This window comes from Vitis riparia, chromosome 3 (assembly GCF_004353265.1).
Source record: "Vitis riparia cultivar Riparia Gloire de Montpellier isolate 1030 chromosome 3, EGFV_Vit.rip_1.0, whole genome shotgun sequence".
Taxonomy (NCBI): domain Eukaryota; kingdom Viridiplantae; phylum Streptophyta; class Magnoliopsida; order Vitales; family Vitaceae; genus Vitis; species Vitis riparia.
In genome coordinates, this window is record NC_048433.1 from 6,485,500 (window position 1) to 6,508,325 (window position 22,826).

At 33.4% G+C, this 22,826-nt stretch overlaps 2 protein-coding genes and 1 long non-coding RNA gene across 5 annotated transcripts; 1 reads left to right on the top strand and 2 right to left on the bottom strand.

Annotated features, from left to right (window-relative positions):
- The first annotated feature begins 1,161 nt into the window (after window positions 1-1,161).
- On the top strand, window positions 1,162-2,882 carry LOC117911806 (3-oxo-Delta(4,5)-steroid 5-beta-reductase-like). The gene is made up of 2 exons (XM_034826227.1): window positions 1,162-1,328; window positions 1,514-2,882. Exons 1-2 carry the CDS (start codon window positions 1,290-1,292, stop codon window positions 2,642-2,644), a joined length of 1,170 nt encoding a protein of 389 aa, XP_034682118.1. The 5' UTR covers window positions 1,162-1,289; the 3' UTR covers window positions 2,645-2,882.
- A 1,751-nt stretch (window positions 2,883-4,633) lies between these two features.
- On the bottom strand, window positions 4,634-8,115 carry LOC117908932 (zinc finger SWIM domain-containing protein 7). 3 transcript variants are annotated; one of them, XM_034822807.1, is made up of 6 exons: window positions 7,865-8,112; window positions 7,719-7,740; window positions 7,526-7,631; window positions 6,800-6,907; window positions 6,510-6,648; window positions 4,634-5,890 (listed from the first exon to the last, which is right to left on the bottom strand). In XM_034822807.1, the coding sequence occupies exons 1-5, from the start codon at window positions 7,923-7,925 to the stop codon at window positions 6,553-6,555; spliced, it is 393 nt and encodes a 130-aa protein (XP_034678698.1). In that variant the 5' UTR covers window positions 7,926-8,112; the 3' UTR covers window positions 4,634-5,890; window positions 6,510-6,552. The 3 variants fall into 3 exon arrangements, with proteins under 3 accessions (XP_034678698.1, XP_034678689.1, XP_034678681.1); XM_034822798.1 differs by having other exon boundaries at window positions 6,510-6,654; window positions 7,865-8,110; XM_034822790.1 differs by lacking the exons at window positions 4,634-5,890; window positions 6,510-6,648 and having other exon boundaries at window positions 6,668-6,907; window positions 7,865-8,115.
- A 7,774-nt stretch (window positions 8,116-15,889) lies between these two features.
- LOC117911908 lies at window positions 15,890-16,503 on the bottom strand. Its single transcript, XR_004650947.1, has 3 exons — window positions 16,415-16,503; window positions 16,021-16,268; window positions 15,890-15,929 (listed from the first exon to the last, which is right to left on the bottom strand). It is a non-coding gene; the product is annotated as an uncharacterized LOC117911908 (long non-coding RNA).
- Window positions 16,504-22,826: the final 6,323 nt, after the last annotated feature.

Consider the following 22,826-nt stretch of genomic DNA (forward strand, 5'->3'; position numbering starts at 1 on the left):
TTGCATATTATACTATATAATAATCTTTATTTTGTCTTTATATATATTTTAAAAATATTAAATTAATGATATTGTATATATTTTTAGAAAAATATATAAATTTTTGTTTTTTTTTTTTGTTGCTATCTTGAAAATTTGTCCAATTTACTATTTAAATTTCATATAAATATATGGAAAAAAGTTTTTCAAAAAGTATTATAGATGAATTTTGAATTAAGCAACCCGAACAACCCCAACTTAACCCCATCAACCTAAGTCTAACTTGAACCATTAAAACTTAATATGATTTTAGAAAAATGAGGTTGAGTTGGGCTTAGGTTGAGTCCCTTGGGTTAGAGGTTGGGTTGAGTTCGATTGATTATTTTTTAATCGAGATTTTGTTTTGGTTGATTATCAATTGATCAATCTGCTCAAGTTGCAACCCTAAATATTTGTGATTCTATGATATAAATTTCTTTATTATTATTATTTTTAAATTCTTCCAAGTAATTTTGATATTATAATTTAATTTAATACGCAATTTAGCAATTATTTGATACGTATTAAAGTAACAAAATTTTATAATTTAAATTCAAAATTGTAATTGTAATTCAAATAATTACATTTTTGTAAACATTTAATTTGCATTGAATTTTAGTTTTTTTTAAATAAATATAATGCAAAAATATTTAATATATATTTTTATGGATTTTAATTTATAATTTATTGAGATTTATGTTTCTTAAATTATAAATTATAACTTCTTATTCATAGTTATAAGTTATAATTTCCTTTTGAAATTTATTAATTAAAATTAAAGAATATGAATCGGGCCACAATTGTTGGGTCCTATTTCCGAGCCTGGGGCCCATGCGGCTGGGCTCTGGGCTTAAGATGCAAATAAAGTTTCTGACATGGGAATGGGGACGCCAGTGGTGTCATAAATTTCCGTGTTTGCAATTATTTTAGAAAAAGTTGAAAATTCCAGGACAACTTGAACGGCATTGCATCATGGATTCATGAGGCATGGGTATAGATAAGGATGCTACGACAGATGAATTATTTATACCATTAATGTGTCAACATGTCTCCGCTCCCCTGAGAGACAAGGCCGACGACACATCAACCAAAATTTGTCCTTTTCGTTTGAAATTGTTTACTTAGAATCCATCAAATGTCGACATCTCTTAGGTGGGAAACGGTCATATGTTCCTGTGAACCCCATCTATCAACCCAACCTAACCGGAAGGGCAAGAAGAAGGATTACATCAGTAATCAACACTCGAGAAAGTCTCTGGGAAACCAAAAGAATGAGCTGGTGGTGGTCTGGAGCGATTGGAGCTGCAAAGGCAAGTGATTTCAATCCCTTTTCAGTTCAATTCTCCGTGGTTTCAGCTTTCTTTCTGTTTGGTTTAGGAAAATAGAAGAGAAAATGGAAGAAAATTGGCTATGATTTCCTCACCCCATTTGTGTGGTGGAGATAAAAACTAAGTCAATTCAAAACCCTCCTAATCTTTCTTGTTTTCTGGCACAGAGGAAGCTCCAAGAGGATGAGGCACATCCCACCAACTACCAGGGTGTTGGGCTGATTGTAGGTGTCACCGGTATCGTTGGTAACAGCCTTGCTGAGATCCTTCCACTCCGGGACACTCCCGGCGGTCCCTGGAAGGTCTATGGTGTCGCCCGCAGGCCTCAGCCGGCCTGGAACGCCGACAACTGTATCGAGTACATCCAGTGTGATGTGTTTGACCCGGAAGAAACTTCGTCGAAGCTCTCCAAGCTGACTGATGTCACACACATATTCTATGTGACATGGGCTAATATGGGCAGTGAAGCTGAGAATTGCAGAGTTAATGGTGATATGTTTAGGAATGTTCTGAGTGCGGTGATCCCAAATGCCCCAAATTTGCAGCACATTTGCTTGCAAACTGGAAGAAAACATTATATAGGTCCATTTGAGGCTCTAGGCAAGATTGAACCTCATGATCCTCCGTATCATGAAGAGATGCCCAGATTAGATGTTGAGAATTTTTACCATGTACAAGAAGATATACTGTTTGAGGAGGTGAGGAAGAAGGAGGGCTTGACATGGTCAGTGCACAGGCCTGGCGTCATTTTTGGGTTTTCGCCTTACAGCATGATGAATACAATTGGGACTCTGTGTGTCTATGCCACAATATGCAAGCATGAGGGTTTACCATTAAGGTTTCCGGGAACCCAAGACACATGGAATGGATATTGGGATGTTTCCGATGCAGACCTAATTGCTGAGCATCATATATGGGCTGCAGTTGATCCTTTTGCAAAGAATGAGGCATTTAATTGTAGTAATGGGGATGTGTTCAAGTGGAAGCATCTGTGGAAGGTGTTGGCAGAGCAGTTTGGATTGGAGTTCCATGAACCTGAGGGGCAGGGATTGAGCTTGGAGAAGATGATGAAGGACAAAGGACCAGTGTGGGATGAGATTGTGAGGGAGAAAGGCCTTGTCCCAACCAAATTGGAGGAGGTTGGGCAGTGGTGGTTTGCAGATGTTGTTCTGAGTGCTGGGTCATCATTGGATAGTATGAACAAGAGCAAAGAACATGGATTCTTGGGGTTCAGAAACTCAAAATCGTCTTTCCTTTCTTGGATCGATAAAATGAAAGCTTATAAATTTGTTCCTTAAGTTGATTCCTTCAGGGTTTCTTGGTGCTACTCAGTATCTGCAAGTGTTTGTTCTAGTGTAATAAAAGCAAACAGGCAAACAGTTACAACATTGTACTGGCTTCGTTGTTGTTGTTTTCTCTCAAATAATATGTCAAATTCTGAATTGGGGAGCCCAAACATCAGGGCTCTGGTTTGATTGTAAAGATTCATAAAACTTAGTCAATGAAGATCTCTATCTGTACTCTTTCCTCTTCAAATGAGTGTTTTCAGCCAGGTCTTGGCCCATTTTTGTTGGCTGCATCCTAGCAAGGAGGCCATGTGCTATAAAGCACCCTGGGGCTAAGTCGAATTCCAGCTCATGTAAAAACAAGGTGCTCCCTAGGGGTTGCACACACTCTGCTTGGGATGGAACCAGTACCACACAGAGTGTATTCTCTAGGTTTAAAACAATTGCCATGGCTAATTCTGAAATATCATACCCTCATCTCCACTATGAAAGGGCTTCCTAATTGTTTTTTTTTTCAAAGTGGGCTCATAAGTTGCCATTCTTCCCATCCTTGAATCTTGTATTAGTATGAACACTAAATTTTGGACCAAATTAATTATGAAATGTGATAAACTAGTAATGAAAATTCAATCATTCAGTCACCTGGATGCAGAGAATGTGGACAATGAGAGGAAGACTTTTGATCCAAAATCAATCCATTGATATTCTTGTTTTTCAAAGCAGGTTGCTTCTTGGAACCTAGCAGAACAGTGCTCACAAGTTGCAAATCATGTACTCTTCACAAAGACTAAGTGATCTGAGTAGCATTTAGAAAAACCAAGAGAGATTGGTAATCCATAAAGCTTATCAAACCACTCTTGAGGGATATTTGCCTAGACTAGCAAATGGGACATTTAGTTTAGGACCTATAACTATTTCAACCGGTCAAGATTAACTTGTCCCTTACAGATAACTTCCTTCTGGCAAAAGGGTTCTTGATTAGGAGCATCTACAAGCATTCTTATTTTGTATTTTGTCATTATATCTTGTGGGTTTATCTGGGGATAAAGAAATTCATCCTTCTGTCCAATCTAATGCTGATTCCCTCCCTATCTAAATTTCAAGGTTTTCATGAAGAGAAGAGAAACATAATTTTTCTTTACTTTCATCTCTAATGGGATCATTGGCCCATAATGTCAGGGAAGCCTCAGAGCAATTCAGAAGGTGACAGACCCCATAATGATACTTAACATATAGCATCCTTCTTTAGCACATGAATTCTTCATTTTATACAGTACAAACTGAATTACAATGAAGCAAAGTAAAGCAGGTCTGCCTATCAACTGCAAAATATGCCCGGTCACCACAACCCCAAGCCACTGGGACATGGCTTGCAAGGGTTGTTATTTCTGTTTATGGTCATGTGTGCACACCTCACTACTTAGCCAGCACTCACACTTCGTCCCCATCCCATGCTCCTGCTCAATCAGTAGTAAGTTGTGCTCCACGACTGCTTTTAATCCCCTAATGGGCACTGCCTCAATATACTACCAATCTGCACCTGCAGAATGTCCTTCCGTAAAAGTAGAATCAGCATCTCTACCACCGTCCACCAACTCAACCTGCATAGTGGGAACCCGCTTTTTGGCGGAGGTTCTGCACAAGACACTCCCAGAGCTCTATTGTCCCTAATAACTTCATCTCAAAAGATTGAGGACATCCAGTCTGGAATAAACAACTCTCAATGTTACTCACTCCACTCCACCTCAAAGCCAAGATCATCCAGAACAGAGTCATCCAGCAGGGGATAGATGCTGATGGTGATGCTTCTAGATAAAATCACTAGTCTTGAACAGTCCTGTGGCTCAACTGAGGGAGCCGAAGGAACGGGGACCATGATGATGGGGTAGGCACACATGACTAAATCCAGGTAAGGCACAGTAGTGCCTCTGCCAGAAGGTGAAGCACCAGCCAGGAGACCTGAATGCTGCTCCTCACCAAAGGTTGAGCAGCCGGAAGAGATGTTGGAACTACAGGCTTGCACTCTTTTTATTTTATTATTATTATCAGAAACAAAAACATTTTCATTAACAGAGTAAAACTAAGAATGATGATAAATCCTTCCCCAATTACAAGCCTGATTAAAACAAAGGAAAATAAAAAAGAACCAGAAGAGATCAACACTACTATTACAGGCTTGCACTCTTGTGGTTAACAGATTGCCAGGACTTCTAGGAGGCAAAAACCTCTAAGGTGGAGAGATCCTCGGGAGGCTCCAACCAGCAATAAGGTATTCTCCCGGAGCCATCTCAAAAGCATCTCCATCATTTTCTCACACCAATGTATTTCATCATCCAAAAATAAGAGGGTGCCCCTCTGTAGGGCAAAGAAGACTAGCCATACTGAGATTAGAGAAAATTCAGAGGGACTTTCTTTGGGGAGGAGGAGCCTTAGAGAACAACCCCACTTAGTGAAGTGGTTGTCCATCAGTAGGGCAAAAGAGAAAAGTGGGCCAGTGTTCGTTCACTCTCTTTGATGAATAAAGCTTTGGCCTTGTGCGAGTGAAGGGGGTTTGCTTTGGACGAAGGTCATTAAGAGGAAGTATGGGGAGGAAGAAGGCGGGTGGCGGTCTTGTGAGGTGAGAGACCCTTTTGGGGTCGGCTTATGGAAATTTATTAGGAGTGGGATCTCTTCAACTCTAAAATTTGTTACGGGGATGGGAAAAGAGTGAAGTTTTGGAGAGATAGATGGTGTAGTCAATTGGACCAGAGACCATCTGGTCCAATTGAGCAGCTGTGACACTGGAGTTGCAACAATGGCGTCAGAATCCTCTGGGAAGTCCCACAAGACAGAGAGCAAGACAAGCAACTCCTGGAGCTAGTGATACAACTAGATTCTCAGGAGGGGGCAGCTGGGACTTCTTCTTATGGACACCTGGAATAACTACCCATGACAGCAAAAATTCAATCAGTATAACAAACATAATCAACCGCCCAGCCACACCACCAAGGTAGAAAATGATGGAAATCCACCAAGCAATCCTCAAGACTGAAAGCAGGGGCATAAGCATCTCCTGGAGGTAGTAATGCAACGGCATCCTTATGAGGGGTCAGCTGGGACAAACACCTCCTGAATGTCTAGATAGGAAAGCAACAAACTTGAAGGCAGAAGATCAGTATCATAATCTGGACCATCTGAACCAACCCCAGCCACAGCAACACTTAATGATGGCTTCCAAGTCCCCCAAGTGGTCCTGCCAGACAGCAAGTAGGACCTCCTCTGCAGTTTGGTCATTTGAGATGGAGACAACAACGAAGTCACAAAATACTTGATAGAGAAAATATTTAACAATAAACCTGAATTAGTTGTAATTTTTAACAATAAACATGAACCATTGTCTACCAATATCAATGATATTGAGAAGAAAGAATGAACTACAATATTTGCAACTTTAACAATATGAGGACCAACGTTTAGGCTGAAGATGAGGATGCTAAGCCAAGCATGAAATCTGACTCAATACTCAGAGGTGTGTAAAAGAAACATTTGTAATGTAACACATCCTAGTTACCTCTCTTGTATCATCATTGCTTTCCGAATCTTTTTTTTTTTTTGGCTTCAAAATAAGAAGGGGGAATAACCTAGAAAGCTGTTATGTTCCTAAACTCTAGCAGTGGGGCTGAAGATGAAATAGTAAACCACGAAATAAATGAGCATAAATATGTTAAACTAGACCTGATCATAAGCTTTTTAGAAGCTCTAGAAAGTAAGATATGTAATTTAGAACTTCCCCAAAGGTACCAATTTCATATTCCAGAAACAATTTCCCACAAAGTAAAAATGAAGAACCAAAAAAGAAAAGGAAAAAGAAATAATAAACATATATCTTACTCACTACCTCTTCAATTCCAAGCACAAAATTTATGTTTAGGTCCAAGATGTCAGAGTTTGGAAAGCAATAGTGCCAACTGCTCATCAGAGACCTTAACTTCAACACACGCTCCTACGGAAGCAGCCAGTCTTGCGGCTAATTGATGCTTACACTTGCATGGAAACAATAAATACATAAATATTTTAATTAATATATAGATAAATAGATATGCAAGGGAACATTTTGAATTTATCATAAAATAAATAGTATTTGAGACAGCAATATAGTATAGTCAATAGGAAGGAATGCAGGCTTACACAAAGCTGTTCTCCTCTGTTAACAATGTCATAGAAAAATGAATAACAAGCACAGTAATGCTCTGCGAAACAAAAATATTCCTCCTTCTTCCGAGATTCTCCCACAACCTAATCAAACCAAAAAACAATTGGGAACTCTGAATAAAACTGCCTTTTTAGAAGAAGTAAGCCCTATCCACAAGTTATTGCCAGAATTAACCAACACATTTTTCTTGGACCATCACGGTTTTTTTTTTCTTTTTTAAGTTCCCAATCTATGGTCAACTTTACACAACCCCATCTTTTCCTTTTCCTTTTCCTTTTTTTTTTTTTTGTTTGTAATTCCTTGACCAAAACTCACAAAGTTTCAACCAACCAAAATTTGCAGATCTTATGACTTGATTTTCTTTTTTTATTTATTTATAAATTTCAGCTTAGTTTTGAGTTTATGGCTAAATGGGAAGCGATAAGAAAGCTTGTGTTTATTGTTTGCATTAGCAAAAAACCAGTGACCATTGGATATCGGTGCCACCATACCAGTGATTGGATCTTGTCTCCTCACATGGTAGAGACAACTGGTGAATTTAAGGGTTAGCAGCTCAGACTTATACAAGCATCTGAATCATCAACCCCAAATTCGGTTCCACCTTGATTTCATCCAAATTCTATTGAGGTGGCTCATAAGTACTACTTATCAAAGTTTAAAAATAATGTTCATAAATAATAAGGAGAAAGAATATAATTAACCTGAAAGATCCAACGCCCACTAGACTCGCCAACGATTCTCTTGACACCCCTTTGATCCACAATCCTAGTTGCTCGCTCAAAGTTCTTCCCGAACAGGAAATGCAAGCTATGTTACAACGCCAAACAAAGAATCACTTTTCATCCCAACACAAATTAATTCTGACGAAATAATGAGATGAAGAGATTTACTAACATTGAAATCTGATCATCAGTCACTGTTTCATTTCAAATAATTTGTTGTCACTCCACAGTCGCATGTACGATCAAAATCAAAGAAAAGAAAAAATCAATAACTAATAATTGAAAATGCAGAGATTAAGGAATTGAAAATTCGAGGACCTGAATGAGTTGATTCAATCTCTTTCCACACTGTTTCTGCAACTAAGCTGCTTGCACCCATTCTCGCTAATTTTTCCTTTCCAACCTCAGCTGTTAGGGTTTATCTACTCAGATTCAGAAACAATAGACAACCCTTTTGGACAGTTGATAGGAAGAAATCCTAACGGCCCGTTTGGTTGCCGAGAAACAGAAAAAAACGAAGAAGGAAATTATGAGACATTTGCATTGAATTTTAGATCCGGAGTATTTCCTGCTTCTATTACCGGCAATGGCCCGTTTATACTCTGTTTGGTTGGGTCATTTAATTGATCACCAGAAATATAAAAATTATCACAGTAACTTTTTTCACATATCTATTTTTATATCATTAATATATTAATTAAATATAAAAAAATATATCATTAAATGTAATTGAATTAAAAGAATCATAATTTTAATATTAAATATATTTTAAAATTATACATATTATAATCAAATATCATAATATTATTAATATAATTTAATAATAAATATATATTTATAAAATTTATATTTTTTAATTCATCACATGATATTATTATTAAATATGATAAATTATATCATCGTTTTCTTTAATAAAACAATTTTAAAGTATCTATTATTACTTATTATATCGTTTTCAAAGTTTTTTTTTTTTTCAAATTTTTCATGAGTTTTGATTAATTTTTTATTTTATCAATATTTTTCGTAAAATTGAGTTACCGTTAAAATCGATATTTTTATCCTTGACTATTATACATTTACTAAACATTTTATTTTCAAAAATAAAAAATTAAGATACACTTCTAGTTTTTAAAAACAAAAAATGATAGGAAATCTTATATAAAATATTATCTTAAAAAATAATATACCTTTAAAAACTGTATTGAATAAAATTTTCTTACCTTAAATTTAAAAAATTTTAAAAGTAAATTTTAAGAATTCAAGGACATTCATACTTCTTATATAAAAGTTATTATATTGATGTTTTCCCATTAACCAAATGCTTCATTAATATAGATTTCATTTCTCAAATTTTTAGAGCCAATTTGGATGCAAGAATTTTTAGACAGTTTGATAGACTTCTTGTTTTTTATTTTAAAAAAATAAAAAGTAATAATAACTTTTATATAAAAATTGATTAAAAAAAATCTTTAAAAGTAATTTTTAAAGACATAAATTTATATTTTTTTTATAAAGAATTTTTATTTTTATATAAAAGTTTCTATTTTTAGAAACAAAAACAAGATGTGATAAAATTTTCAATTAGAAACATTCTTAATTTAAAGTTAAAACATTTAGTCACGGTCAGTTTTATTAGCCGTGACTATAGTCACGATTGGGGTATTGACTGTGACAAAAAGTTGACATTTAGTCACGGTCATTTTTATTAACCGTGACTATAGACATACATTTAGTCACGGTTAGGGTACTGCCCGTGACCAAAAGTTGACATTTAGTCACGATCATGTTATTAACCGTGACTATAAACATACATTTAGTCACGATTTAGGGCACTAACCGTGACCATAAGTTTACATTAATCCATTAAGTTTACATTTAGTCATGGTTTAGGCCATTAACCGTGACCATAAGTTTACATTTAGTCATGGTCAATAAATTTTACCTGTGACTATAAATGTACATTTAATCACGTTCATTATTTGACCGTGACTAAAGGTTAAACATATTGTCACGGTTTATTACCTAACCATGATCAATACCTTTAGCTACACCTCATACTGTGACGCTCGGTCACGGTTTCATAAGACCGCGACAATAGGTTTTAGTCACGGATATATACGATTTGGTGACGATTGGCGACCGTCACCAAAAATCCTATTTCTTGTAGTGCATTTTATAGCTGAAAGTAGGTTTAGTGAAAGTGAAAAAGGATCTGCGTACCCTGCCTTCAACAATGTCCTCACAACTCTCTACCTGGCGCTGCAAAGAGTGATAGTGAAACTCATCCAGCACATTATCCGCATCATAAAGAGCATCTGTGAGCTCTCCAAGCCAATCCCTTAGTTGCTGGTGTCCCTGGTTTTTCCGTTGCTCAGCCTCCAACAACAATTCTTTGAGGGCAGACACTGTTTTTTGAAGCTTAAGTCGTTGGCTTTCAACGTTCCAGGCAAGCTCAATTTGCTCCCAAGCCTTTGCAGCCAACTTTTCCAAAACAAGTTATGCTAAAATAGCCAGAATTTGTACTTCATCTTCTCAAGAAATATTGGGGGTACCCCAAATACAAAAAGGAATTATTTGAATAGCAAACGTTGGGGACGTCAATGAAAATTTGTTGATCAACTCTGACTGTAATATCCCACATCGGATAGGTGAGAAAGTTCCTAACGCTATATATGTAGAGGCTTCTCTTAACCAAGTAGACGCGTTTTAAAACCGTGAGGGCCCCTTTTGGCCCAAAGCGGACAATATCTACACAGTTGGGACTGGGTTATTACAAATGTTACCAGAGCCGATCCCTGACCTCGGTGCGGTTTGTTTGGGTATTTGTTTGTTTGACCCCACAATCCCATGGGACACAACGAGGACATTGTGTTTGCATGGGAGGTGTTTGTGATGTCCCACATCGGATAGAGGAGAAAGTTCTTGGCGCTATATATGTAGAGGTTCTCTCTACTAAGTAGATGCGTTTTAAAGCCATGAGGACCCCTTTTGGTCGTTACACTCACATGCATCTTAACTCAATTTGTGACTTGTTATATAGAGACATGGTCAAACCGCGGATGGAGTGGGACATTATTAAGCTCTCCCATGGAGAAATGAGACTAAAATGATGTTTATATCTTCTTCTTTTTTATTGGAACATTATTAAGTTGTTTTATTTTAAAATTAAGGTAGGAATAAAAATATTAAGGAAGATGATAATATATATTATATTTATGTTACAAGTGTCTATGGATTGAGGCAAATTGATGGCAATACTCTACCAAAGTGTTTGACATGTGGGAATGAGAAGTGGGAATAGACATCTCATTCTTTTTCTCCCTCGTTCCTATATTTAGATAAATTTTATGAAGATAGAAATATAATAAAAAAATGATATCGTCAGAAATCAAATCCTAGTTATAAGTAAGATTTTAATTCATTGCAAGTAGATGGTATTTTAATTCATCCATCTCATAAGAAAATATAAGATAATTTAAACATTAGATTTCATTAATCAAACCTTGATGCCTCTTTATCCCATAATAAGACTATTTTTTTAGTCTTATTATTTAGTAACAAAAAAAAAACTCTCAAATTTTATTTATTTTTAAATGAAAATATAAAAAAAATTATTTTAAGTTGTGTAAGGGTATTATTATCAATTTATTTCTTTTTCATTATCATTTCTATTATTACTAAACATTAAAATGGAAACAAATAATTATTTCAATCTTAAATTCATAAGTTGATTTAAACCCTAAAAATGGAATCATCAAATTTATTTCCATTCACCAAAAAATAGGAATAAAAATAAAATATTATTTTCATCCTTATATTATATAATTTATTTGCCCATGGAGAAATTTGTAGACTAATAACATTATAAAACTTGGAAAAATATATCATTGATTTCTCAAATTATTATCAAACCTCAAAACAAATTCAATAAAAATAAAATTAAAATATTAAAAACAATTATGGATAGATAAGTATGTCACCAATGTTAAAGCAATTCGTGTTGATGGATCATTTTCAAGTCGTATCAAAGCTCAAGCACTTAGCTAAACAAGTCAATTCATATGCAATACAAATAATAATCTAGTTAATCAGTATAAATTTAAACATCATTTAATTATTAAATAGATAACACATCGTATAATCCATATAATAATTAGGTAATTTTTAATAATTAAATTGAGTTAGGTCTTATTTGAATAAGTAGGATTAACTTTTTAACTTGACATATCTATGACTTGATTAATCTATTTATTCAAAATCAAAATATATTAAATAGGTCAAAGTTATAATCAAATTAATTAGTATGATTATTAAATAGGCTAATTTGAGTCAAATTCATGTTTTTTTTTTGTTGAATAAAAAATAACCCATTTATCAAATGGATTATACAAGTTTGACACGAATTTGACCCATATATGATTACTACTCAAAAAGTGCTATTTCATAGCTTTTAATTAATCCTTTTAAACACTTTTGAGTAGTAGTTAGTGCCTTTTAACCCAATTAGCATGTTAAGACCCCTTTCAATCAATTCTAATCAAATTGTGTAAGTTTTGGTGTTTTTGTTAGTATTTTGATCACCAAAGCATTATGAGATTGAGGAGAGTTTTATGGAATCCTTGGCAAGCAATGAGAAGCTTAGAGGCATGAAGAATCAAAGCTTTGAAGCATCTTTTGCCATAAGCAAAGTGGAAATGAAAAGGGGAAGCAAAGAGAATCCAGCCATGAAGCATTCTTGATGACAGTCACTGCAGCCACTTTTGGAGCACTTCTTGAAGTCCAAATTATGCATGCTATATGTCATTTGAAAGCTTAGGAAGTCAACAATCCAATGCTTCAAACCGTGTACAATTCAGAGTTGAAATGAGGAAGTTACAGCCTTTGGAAGATGACTGCTCCAAGCTGAAGGAAGGATTCAGAAAAGTGCTGCGGAATCAGCCTTTTGTTGCGAGATATTTCGCAACACTTTTGTACAGTGCTATGGATTTCCCCTGAAGCTTCACGCCGCGATGGAAGCCAAACACCACAAGATGGAAGTCAACTTTGCAAAGGTGTTGAATCAGCCTTTTGCTGCAAAGAAATTTCGCAGCTCTTCTTGTACACCTGCGAAATTTCGCAGACCTCACTTTTCACCTGCGAAGTGGTCCTTAGTGCTTCCCGATATTTGTAACCGACACTTGGAGATATTTTTCATTAGATTTTTGTTGCCTAAATGCCCAAATTCTCCTTGTAAGTCACCAATGATAGGATTCCTTAGTTTTTAAGTTAGGAATTTGGCAAAAATATCCATGTAATAGTTGATTATGTAATTTTTGGTATAAAGGGAGCCCGAGGAGCCTGTTCAAAGGATGAACCTTTTGAAAAAGTTTCAAAGCAAGAAATACACAGAGCTTGAGCTCTGCTTTACCTTCTCACTTTGATTGTGTTTTTACTTATTTTACTAAGTTATGCACTCTCTGAGGAGTTTTCCCCAGAGAATGAGTAGCTAAACTTTTTAGTTCCTTGGAGTTAAGGTTGCCGGGAAAGGTTCCAAGTGCAAGAATCAGAAGCTTTGTGGTTTCAGCTATGAATGAAGAGTAAGTGTGTCCCATGAATGGTTTATAATGTTTTTAGTTAACTTAAAACGCTTTGGAGTCACCTGGGCCAACACTTGGTAAGGCAAGTGATCTCTAACCATGGAGATGCACTAGTTTACCCCTTGCGAGCCTCTGGTACGTGACTTGAAGGTAGGATTTTCTAGAATAGCCAACACTTGATAAGCTTTTGAACTCTTAGGAGACATCCATTAGTTATCTCTTGCGAGCTTTTGACGGGTAATCCAAGGTTAAAGATCACTTTGAATGGTAAGGGCTAAGTGAGAGGCTCAAACCATTGCAAGTTGCATCAGTGAGAGAATTAAAGCTGAAATCCAATTAAGGGATGCATTTGTGCAGCACCTGTTAGAGAATTGACTTTATGTTAATTCTCTAATGTGAGGAAGTGAACCAACTGACCAGAGCTATGCTTTTGCATGAGGAACCTCCCCTGTAAACCTGAATCTCCAAGGAATGCTTTTCTTCTTAAGTTATTTTCATCACTTGTTGTATTGTTAATCTAAGTCCAAATCTTTTTCAACCAAAGTTTGTGTTTTATTTCTTAAGCTAATCTTGAAATGAAACAGCACCAATTCACTTTGAATTGGTATCATTTTCAACTTGAGTACCCTTCCCAGTGGAACGATCCTAGAGCCACTATGCTATAGTAGCTTTTTATTTGCTACCCTAGTTCATGGTGTTATAGGTTATAAATTTTGTTGATTACTCCCGCCATCAAGGAGCACCAGTTGGACACAAATCAGCTGAGACACCAATTAGGTATGAATCAATATACAATTATATTCGACCCAAACTTGTAAAAATGGGTATTGGGTTGATGTCATATCAGCAAATCGTATCAAATTTTATCACCCCTCATTAATACCCAAAATAAACAAAGTTTTCATATTAGATATTGTGATCCCTAACCGTGACTAAATATATGTCTATAGTCACGGTTAATAAAATGACCGTGACTAAATGTCAACTTTTGGTCACGGTCAGTATCCTAATCGTGACTAAATATAGGTATATGGTCACGGTAATTAAGTGACCATGACTAAACATTAAGTCTATTATGGCCGCTATCCCTAACTTTTGGTGACGATTCATTTTAAGCGTGACTAAAAGCATACTTATGGTCACAATTTTTTAGTGGCCGTGACTAAAATATGTTATATTTTAGACATTGGTTTTTTATAAATTAAAATTTCCCAAACCTGTTATAAACCCAAACAAACCCATTTTAGACCTATATATACAATTAAACAATTAAACCAATTTCAATATATTATAATCAATTATTCCAAGCTAGTTATAAACTTAGATATCAATATAAGTCATTAAATAAAAAAAACATAATATAACAAATAAAAAAAAACCAAACAAACAAAAAACAAAGAGATTCAAATTTAGTTTCACATTCTAACATAATATAACAAATCAACCAACCAAACATCACATAATAGTCATAGAAAGCAAAAAAAGTTAAGAGAATCTATCATATAAATAAGTAGCATAATCTTCAAAAAAGTTAAGAGAATCTATCATATAAAGGTGTAACAAAATCTTCAAATGTCTACTGCTTTTGCTGAAATTGTTGCATCATTTGCATCATCTGTTCTTGAATTTGTGCTTGCATTTGTGCTTGCATTTTTCTTTGGATTTCCATCATTTTTTTTTCAAACTCTTCTTTCACTTCTTCACATGTCTTCTTTTGAACTTCTATCAACCTCTCTTCAAATGTTTCTTTCACATGTGAGAGTTCATATTTCACATTTGAGAGTTCTTCAGTTGCAGTTGTAAACTTTTGTTCTACAGCTATTAGCATCTCTTGGGCGTTTTGAAGTTGTGTTGAAAGAATAACTCTTGATCGCCTTCTACTAGTAGAACCAAAGATTGAGGTAGGAGTAGGACCAAATCCATACCCTCGAACACGACCATGCCTCTCTGGACCCATGACTTGAGTATATATCTCATCTACATATGTAGATGCTACAGATGTAGATGCTCCAGATGATGCAGAAGTAGAAGAAGATGTCCCCTCAGGTTGGGATAGTAATTGTTGAAATTGATCCTGGAATTATAAAAAACAAAAAAAAAATTGTTAGAGTTTTAAAATAATTTAGTATGAGGCTATGATTGAAATACAAGTATATAAAATTTATTTACTTCATTACCATAATCTCCTTAGAATGATCATCAACAGGCGTCCCATCTTTTCTTGTGTGTGTCAGGGCAAACATCTCAATTCTATTAGGCTTACTTCGATCCTCCTTCTTTTGTGCCTATTCTTATAAGTAAAACAATTGAGTTATTTATGATGAATTATTTATGTACAAACAAATCATATTAATAATAAATTTTCAACCTGTTCATATCGAATTTGAGCATAACTTTTTGATCTCGATGTATGCTTTATCACTTGTTTTTTTTTCTGAGATATCCTACATCAATTAAAAAATAGCAAGTCACCTATATAGGTAATAGAAACATAATAAAAGTTATATACATGAAGTATTAGGTTAGATATAACTAATAAATATCATTTTATGTGAATATGAGTATCATAAGATACATTATCAAGAAAAGATCATTATCTTTACCTTGGTCTCAGGTGTACCCCAAAAGTGGATGAGCAACCTCCAATCATCATCCGATAAGTGTGGAGGTCGATGACACAATCTCTCCTCATCTGTATTATAAGGGTTATAATACTTGGCCTTCATTTTATTTCTATAACTTCTAAACAAATTTCCACAACATTGAAGAATGTAGCTCTTACATGTTTCTTCTAGTTCATATTTTTCCTGTATTGCATTAAAATGTCATGTTTAAATAAGATGTATCATTTTTAAACAATAACATTACAATTTAGATTGAATAGTAACTAGCATATACCAATACTAAGGCCCAAATCTTTTCCTTCACATCTTCACTAACATGATTCCAATCTTGAACTTGGATGGGTACATTGTGTTGAGATCGCACCAATGTTCCCATATAGCTTGACAATCTTTTCCCTTTTCCATCATAAACAACTTGCCCTCTGGTATTGAATCGTGTAGTTTTTTTTTTCCCGGGTTTCATACTAAGTAAATCTAAGTTACGTGTTAGGCCACGTGTCCTCTTTTTGCTAGAGGATGAACCTATTAAGAGTAATAATGAAATTAAAAGAAACATAATTTACTTATCTTATATAAAATTAAACATTAAAAACCTATCATTCAAGAAATTAAATATATGTAAACACATTTATCATATGTAAAGTTAAACATAATCTTCTTAATCATACCAACAACAGAAGGATCTGAAGAATCAGAAGGATCAGAACTACTAGGAGTAGTAGTTGCAGTAGGTTGTATGTCTAAGAGTTGTTGTAGATTGTCCAACTTATCTTCTGAAGACACTATTTGTACTTTTCTTCTTCGATGTGACATTTCCTACATAATAAAGTAAATTAGAAAAAGTTATACAAAATAAGTTACATAAATAATTGAAATAAATTACAATTTGTATATCTGGTAAGTATATATTTATGTACTTACCAATACTATTAGCTACACATCATCTATATCATCATCATGAATGAATTCATTATCTCTTTCAACAATGTTTTTTTGTCATGATAGTAGAACATCTGTTTGGATAGTTTCTCCTGCAATATCATTTCTATCCCAATTGATTAAATCATTCTCGATCAACTCATGCACATCACGTTGACTATGAAGTGTTATAAGCTGTTGATATGGCTCTGGATCATTAGTAGATACTTTCTGATTCATATCATAAACCCCTCGAGTTTGTATCTCTACAACAGTGTGCCAATTTTCCTCATTTGAATTTTGAACATAGAAGACTTGTTTTGCTTGAGATGCAATCACAAATGGTTCATTTGTGCATATGGTACGTTCAAAATTCAAACACGTGAACTCATATTCATCCTTCTTTATTCCCCTTCCACTATTGATTACATCCCACCAGTCACACTTGAATAAAATAACTCTATTTTCACCAAGGTAATGTAACTCAATTACATCAGTTAGCATACCATGTAAGAAACATGACCAGGAATTGGGTTCTTATCTCTTGCACTTGCAAAGCTTGATACCTCTACGGTCACAACAACTCCACTATTTTGAGTTTTTTTTTTCCCTTTTCTCGTTCTCTTGTGTGAAATCTGAACCCATTAATGATGTATCCTCTATAACATGTAACTGATGTACTTGGTCCACGAGACAATGCTAGTACGTGTTCAGAAATTGGACCTTCATGTCGCATTTGTATAATCTATAGATTCAAATATAAGATGTTAATACATACATGTGTATTAGATAATAGAACAATTTATGTAGTGAATGAACTTACACGTTCTTCAAACCAACTAATGAATTCTCTTCTGTGAATCAAATCTACATCTCGTGCACGAATACGAGGCTTAACCCTTATAGATTCTTATGCTCTCTGATAAAAATGAAAAATTAATTATAATGCTCACAAAGACCAAAATTAATTTTTGTATGAGAATTAATATAAAGTTTTATTCAAATAAGTGTCTTACTCAATAAATGACGTCAATTCCTCAGAATTAGTCAACACATATAAATGTGCTTGGGACCATTCTTCTGTGCTAAGAACACGAGATGTTGACTTTCTTATTGTACGTCCCATGCATTTGAAAATGGTTAACCCTTCACCATTTGTTATGTTATTTTCAATGACATAATTTTTTTCTTCACGGTCATGCTTCGTTTCAATATCATGCAAATATCTTGAACAAAAGGTTGTACATTCTTCTGCTATGTATCCCTCTGCAATAGAACCTTCTAGACGACTCTTATTACTGACATAAGACTTTAATGTACGTAAATACCTGTCATTCCACAACATGATAGATTTGTTTCATGAACTATATGAAACCTAATATACATAAGATTAATTGAATGAGAACATACCACTCAATAGGATACATCCATCGATATTGCACTGGCCCAGCGATCTTTGCCTCACTTGCAAGATGAATAGGTAAATGCATCATAACATCAAAGAATGATGGAGGAAATATTCTTTCTAATTTGCAAAGTGTGACTATTATGTCATTCTCAAGGTGCTTTAATTGATCAGTCTTTAACACTTTAGAACACAACTGTTTGAAGAAACTACATAGTTCAACTATAACAACACAAACATTCTTATGTAGAACTCCTCGAATTGCAAGTGGAAGGAGTTGTTGCATGAGAACATGACAATCATGAGACTTCAACCCAAATATCTTTCTTTCATTCACTTGTACACATCAAGAGATGTTAGAAACATAACCATCTGGAACCTTTACTTCTTTCAAAAATTTACAGAATTCCTTTTTTTCATTTGAAGTTAGTGAATAGCACATGTAGCAGGCAACATAACCCTATTCCCTTTTTGTATGGGGTGAAATTGATCTCTGATACCCATAGCTTGCAAGTCAAGACGACTATTGAAGTTATCCTTCGATTTACCATCGATACTCAACAAGATGCCAACTATACTATCACATATATTATTTTCAATATGCATTACATCCAAATTGTGACGCAAAATGAGGGTTTTCCAATATGGCAATTGGAAAAAAAATGTTTTTTTTTTTTTCTAATTGTGCTCAAGTTCAACATGTTCTCTTTTTCTTTTTGCTGACATCTTATTTTTTGATGTCTTCTCTAAAGTAATATGTTCCATTCCATCTAATTGATGTAGAACATCTTCCTCAGACAAATGTTTAGGTGCTGCTCTATGCTCTTCATTTCCATCAAAGGACTTTTTATCACGTCGAAATCTATGATCAATCGGCAAAAATCGATGATGACCCATGTAACACCATTTCCGTCCATTTTGTAATCGATATGAAGAACAATCCTTATTACAAATAGGACAAGCAAATTTCCCTTTAGTACTCCAACTCTAAAGATTTGCATATGTAGGAAAATCATTGATGGTCCATAATATAGTTGCACGCATACAAAAATTTTGTTTTGTTGAAGCATCATATGTTTCAACTCCAACCTCCCATAAGTCATTCAACTCATCTATCAATGGTTGTAAGTATATGTCAATGTCATTCCCAGGTGCAGTTGGACTAGGAATAAGTAGTGACAACATGAAGAAGGTTTGTTTCATACACATCCAAGGTGGTAAGTTATATGGAATAAGAACCACCGACCACATACTATATGAAATTGACATATTCCCAAAAGGATTGAACCCATCACTTGCTAAACCGAGCCTAACATTTTGAGGTTCTAGCACAAATGAAGGGTGTACATTATCGAAAATTTTCCAAGCTAAAGAGTCCATTGGATGTCTCATCATCTCACCTTCCATGCGACCATCAACATGCCATTTTCATGTGAGAAGCTGTCTTAGATGACATATATAACCTTTGAAGCCTTGGTTTTAAGGGAAAATAACGCAAGACCTTAGCAGGAATTTTCTTTTTCTTTACTGACTTAGTGAACTCATCTGTAGAATGATCATCACTCGATTTCCATCTGGAGACACCACAAACAACACACTCATTTGCATTTGCATGCTCTTTTGAATACAATATGCAATCTGAGGGGCATGCATCAATTTTGATATAATGAAGGCCAAGGTCACGAAGTATTTTTTTTGCTTCATAATAGTTGCTTGGCAATGTCTCACCCTAAGGAAGTGCTTCCTTCAACAATTCAAGTAACATTGTAAAGGACTTATTGCTCCATCTATTAAGACACTTCATATGAAATAATCTTATGATAAAAGACAACTTTGTGAATTTTTTACACCCTGGATATAGTTCGTGATCTGCTTCTCTTAACAAATTATAAAATTTGTTTGCATCCTTATTCGGTTTTTCAAACTCTTCATGCACATGTGGACTTCGTTCAGATTCCTCATTTGGCATTGACATTCCAAATGCATCATTTAACATTTCTTCCATCTCATCATGCATATCAGACTCATTAGTGCTAGTATTCGCAGGTTCACAAAACTCATATTCCCCATGCATCAACCATCGCACATAATTTCTAGCTATCCCATTGTCCAACAAATGGTCATACATGATTTCACGTTTCTGCACAACACAATTATTGCAACGAATGTAAGGACATGGGAGCATTTCTTTTCCAGGTGCATTGGTAAAGGCAAAATCTAAGAACTCCAAAATTCTTTTATGATATTCACTACTTACTCTTGACTTCTGCATCCAACTCTTATCTATTGGCATTTTTCTCGTACTTCTACAAATTAAACCCTTCAATCACATAACAATGAATCTTCATATCAACTTATAATGAATGTGATATGTTTTTTATCATCTCAAACTCCTATATTTGGTAGTGGTTCCTATCCCATTTAGAAATACATAATCCCTATGAATCAATCACTAACATGCTTAGTTTCATTTTGATAAAATTTCAGCAGCATTTCCCCATAGTTCTCCAAGTACACGAATTGGCTAAGGTATAAACATACTATTAGTTAGCTTAACTAAGCTGCTAACAATATGTCACCTTGTCCAAATATGCACCCAGAGAACAAAGGGAATCACTGTCAAATCTTATCAATATGTTAAAGCATAAGCGTGTGATTTCATAGATATTATGTATTTCCAAACTGTCCAAACGGACAATTCAAGCATCATTTGCAGACAATTCTACCAATCATATACAAAACATATAGGTTGAAAACTTGAATATGACCACAATAAATAATCATATCCACACGTCTACAACTTATATGTTTTTAATATATGATAAAAGAGACATTTGTCAAGCAAGGATACTTGAACGGGAATTCTAGGGTTTTCTAATATGAAAATGAGTAAATGATAAAATTAATGACAAATAATATTATAAAAAAAATAGATAAAAACACACAATGAGACTAACACATTCTATAATTTATATAAATGAATTACTAATATTTCTATTGCATAAAATCAACGAGGGTTAGTTCACAGATAACAATAATAAAATATAAAATTATAAATAAGGCCTCACAATAGATGCAACATATGCATATCTTAGATCATGGAGTAACGAAAGGGTAAGGTATAAATAAGATGAAACAAAACAAAAATTTTCTTAATTTTCTAATTTGGGTGCAAAACAAAAATTTTCTAAATATTCATATTTTTTTCTAGAATAGGTTTGATATTATTTTTATTTATTTATTTTTAATAAAAAATGGTTTTTGTTAAGAAGTTGTTTTGGAAGTAGGATATTATTTGAGAGTATATTTAATTAAAAATATTATATAAGTTTACTATCTTTAAACTTTAAAAACTAAATACTTTATTTTAAATAAAAAAAAAGACACAACTTATAAATTAAATCATAAAAAGAAAGATATAAATTTGAGAATAGATTTTATTTGTATCACTTTTAAATTTTTTATTTTTTATTTTTTTTACTTTTGACAATAATTAAAAATGTAAATATTTCACTAAAGTCAAGCATGGTTTAATTAATAGTTCTTAAATTATATTTGGGAATTCAAAGATAAAAAAAATTATTTTCTCCATCTATTTTTCATGAAGGTACATATAATATAATTAATAGTTCTTAAATTATTATTTTCTTTATATCTACTTTCTATGTTTTTTATCTACTTAAAATATCATGAATTTTATATTATAATATATATGCATATTCATATATAAACCCAATTTTTTTTTATAAATAATTCATTTAAAAATATTGTGAAATGCATTTTTTCATAAGTTACATAATTATTTCCTTAAAATATCATGAATTTTAGATTATAATATATATGCAGATTCATGGCCTATATCCAACTTAGCATTAGTGGCTGCAACGTGTAGCTCATGTGGATTGGGGGTTTGGTTGATTGCCAACTCAAACTCTATCCAAAAAAAAAAAAATTATATATATATGTATATATTAAAGGAATTTGGAATCAATGAAAATTAAATGTATTCGGTCAAAATTTTAATAAATCACGTATAGGAAGTTTTATCCAATCTAATTTATTACCTAAATTCAATTCAAACTCTTTTTTTTCTTTTTCTTTTTTTTAAGAAAAGTGGGTTTTGACTCACTTATTTTTAAAAATATATAAAAAATAAAAAATAATTATTTGTATATATAAAATAAAATATCTACTTGTATCTCTTATTTGTATCTCGACGCCTATAAAATAGTTGCCAATTAAGCTAATCAATAATCCATCCTTTATTATTTTATTCATTTCATAATTCTAAATTATAAAATTTCTTTAATCATGTAAGTTTGGATGCATTGAGGGATTTACTTTAACTTTAATTAATCCACCATTGCAATCTAGTTTGCACCACCATTGTAAATTTCTTTATTTATTTTAGGATGGAAATAATTTGACTATGACATGATGTCATGCCACATGGAAAATCATTAAATTTTAGGGGACTTACGGTGGGAGCTATTACATACTTAAGTTTCATTCTATATTATTAATTGTATAATGAATTTATTTAGAAAGAATTATGATTCAAAATTTTTAATAGCATGTTTGATAATTATTTTTAAAAAGAGTTTTATAAAAGAGTTTTAATAATTATGTTTAATAAAACAAAGAATATTTAAAAATTTAAAATATTTTTAAAATAAATTTTATATATAATATTTTATTTTATATATTTATATAATTATTTTTAAAACAGTTATTTGTATACAAACTTTTCCATAATT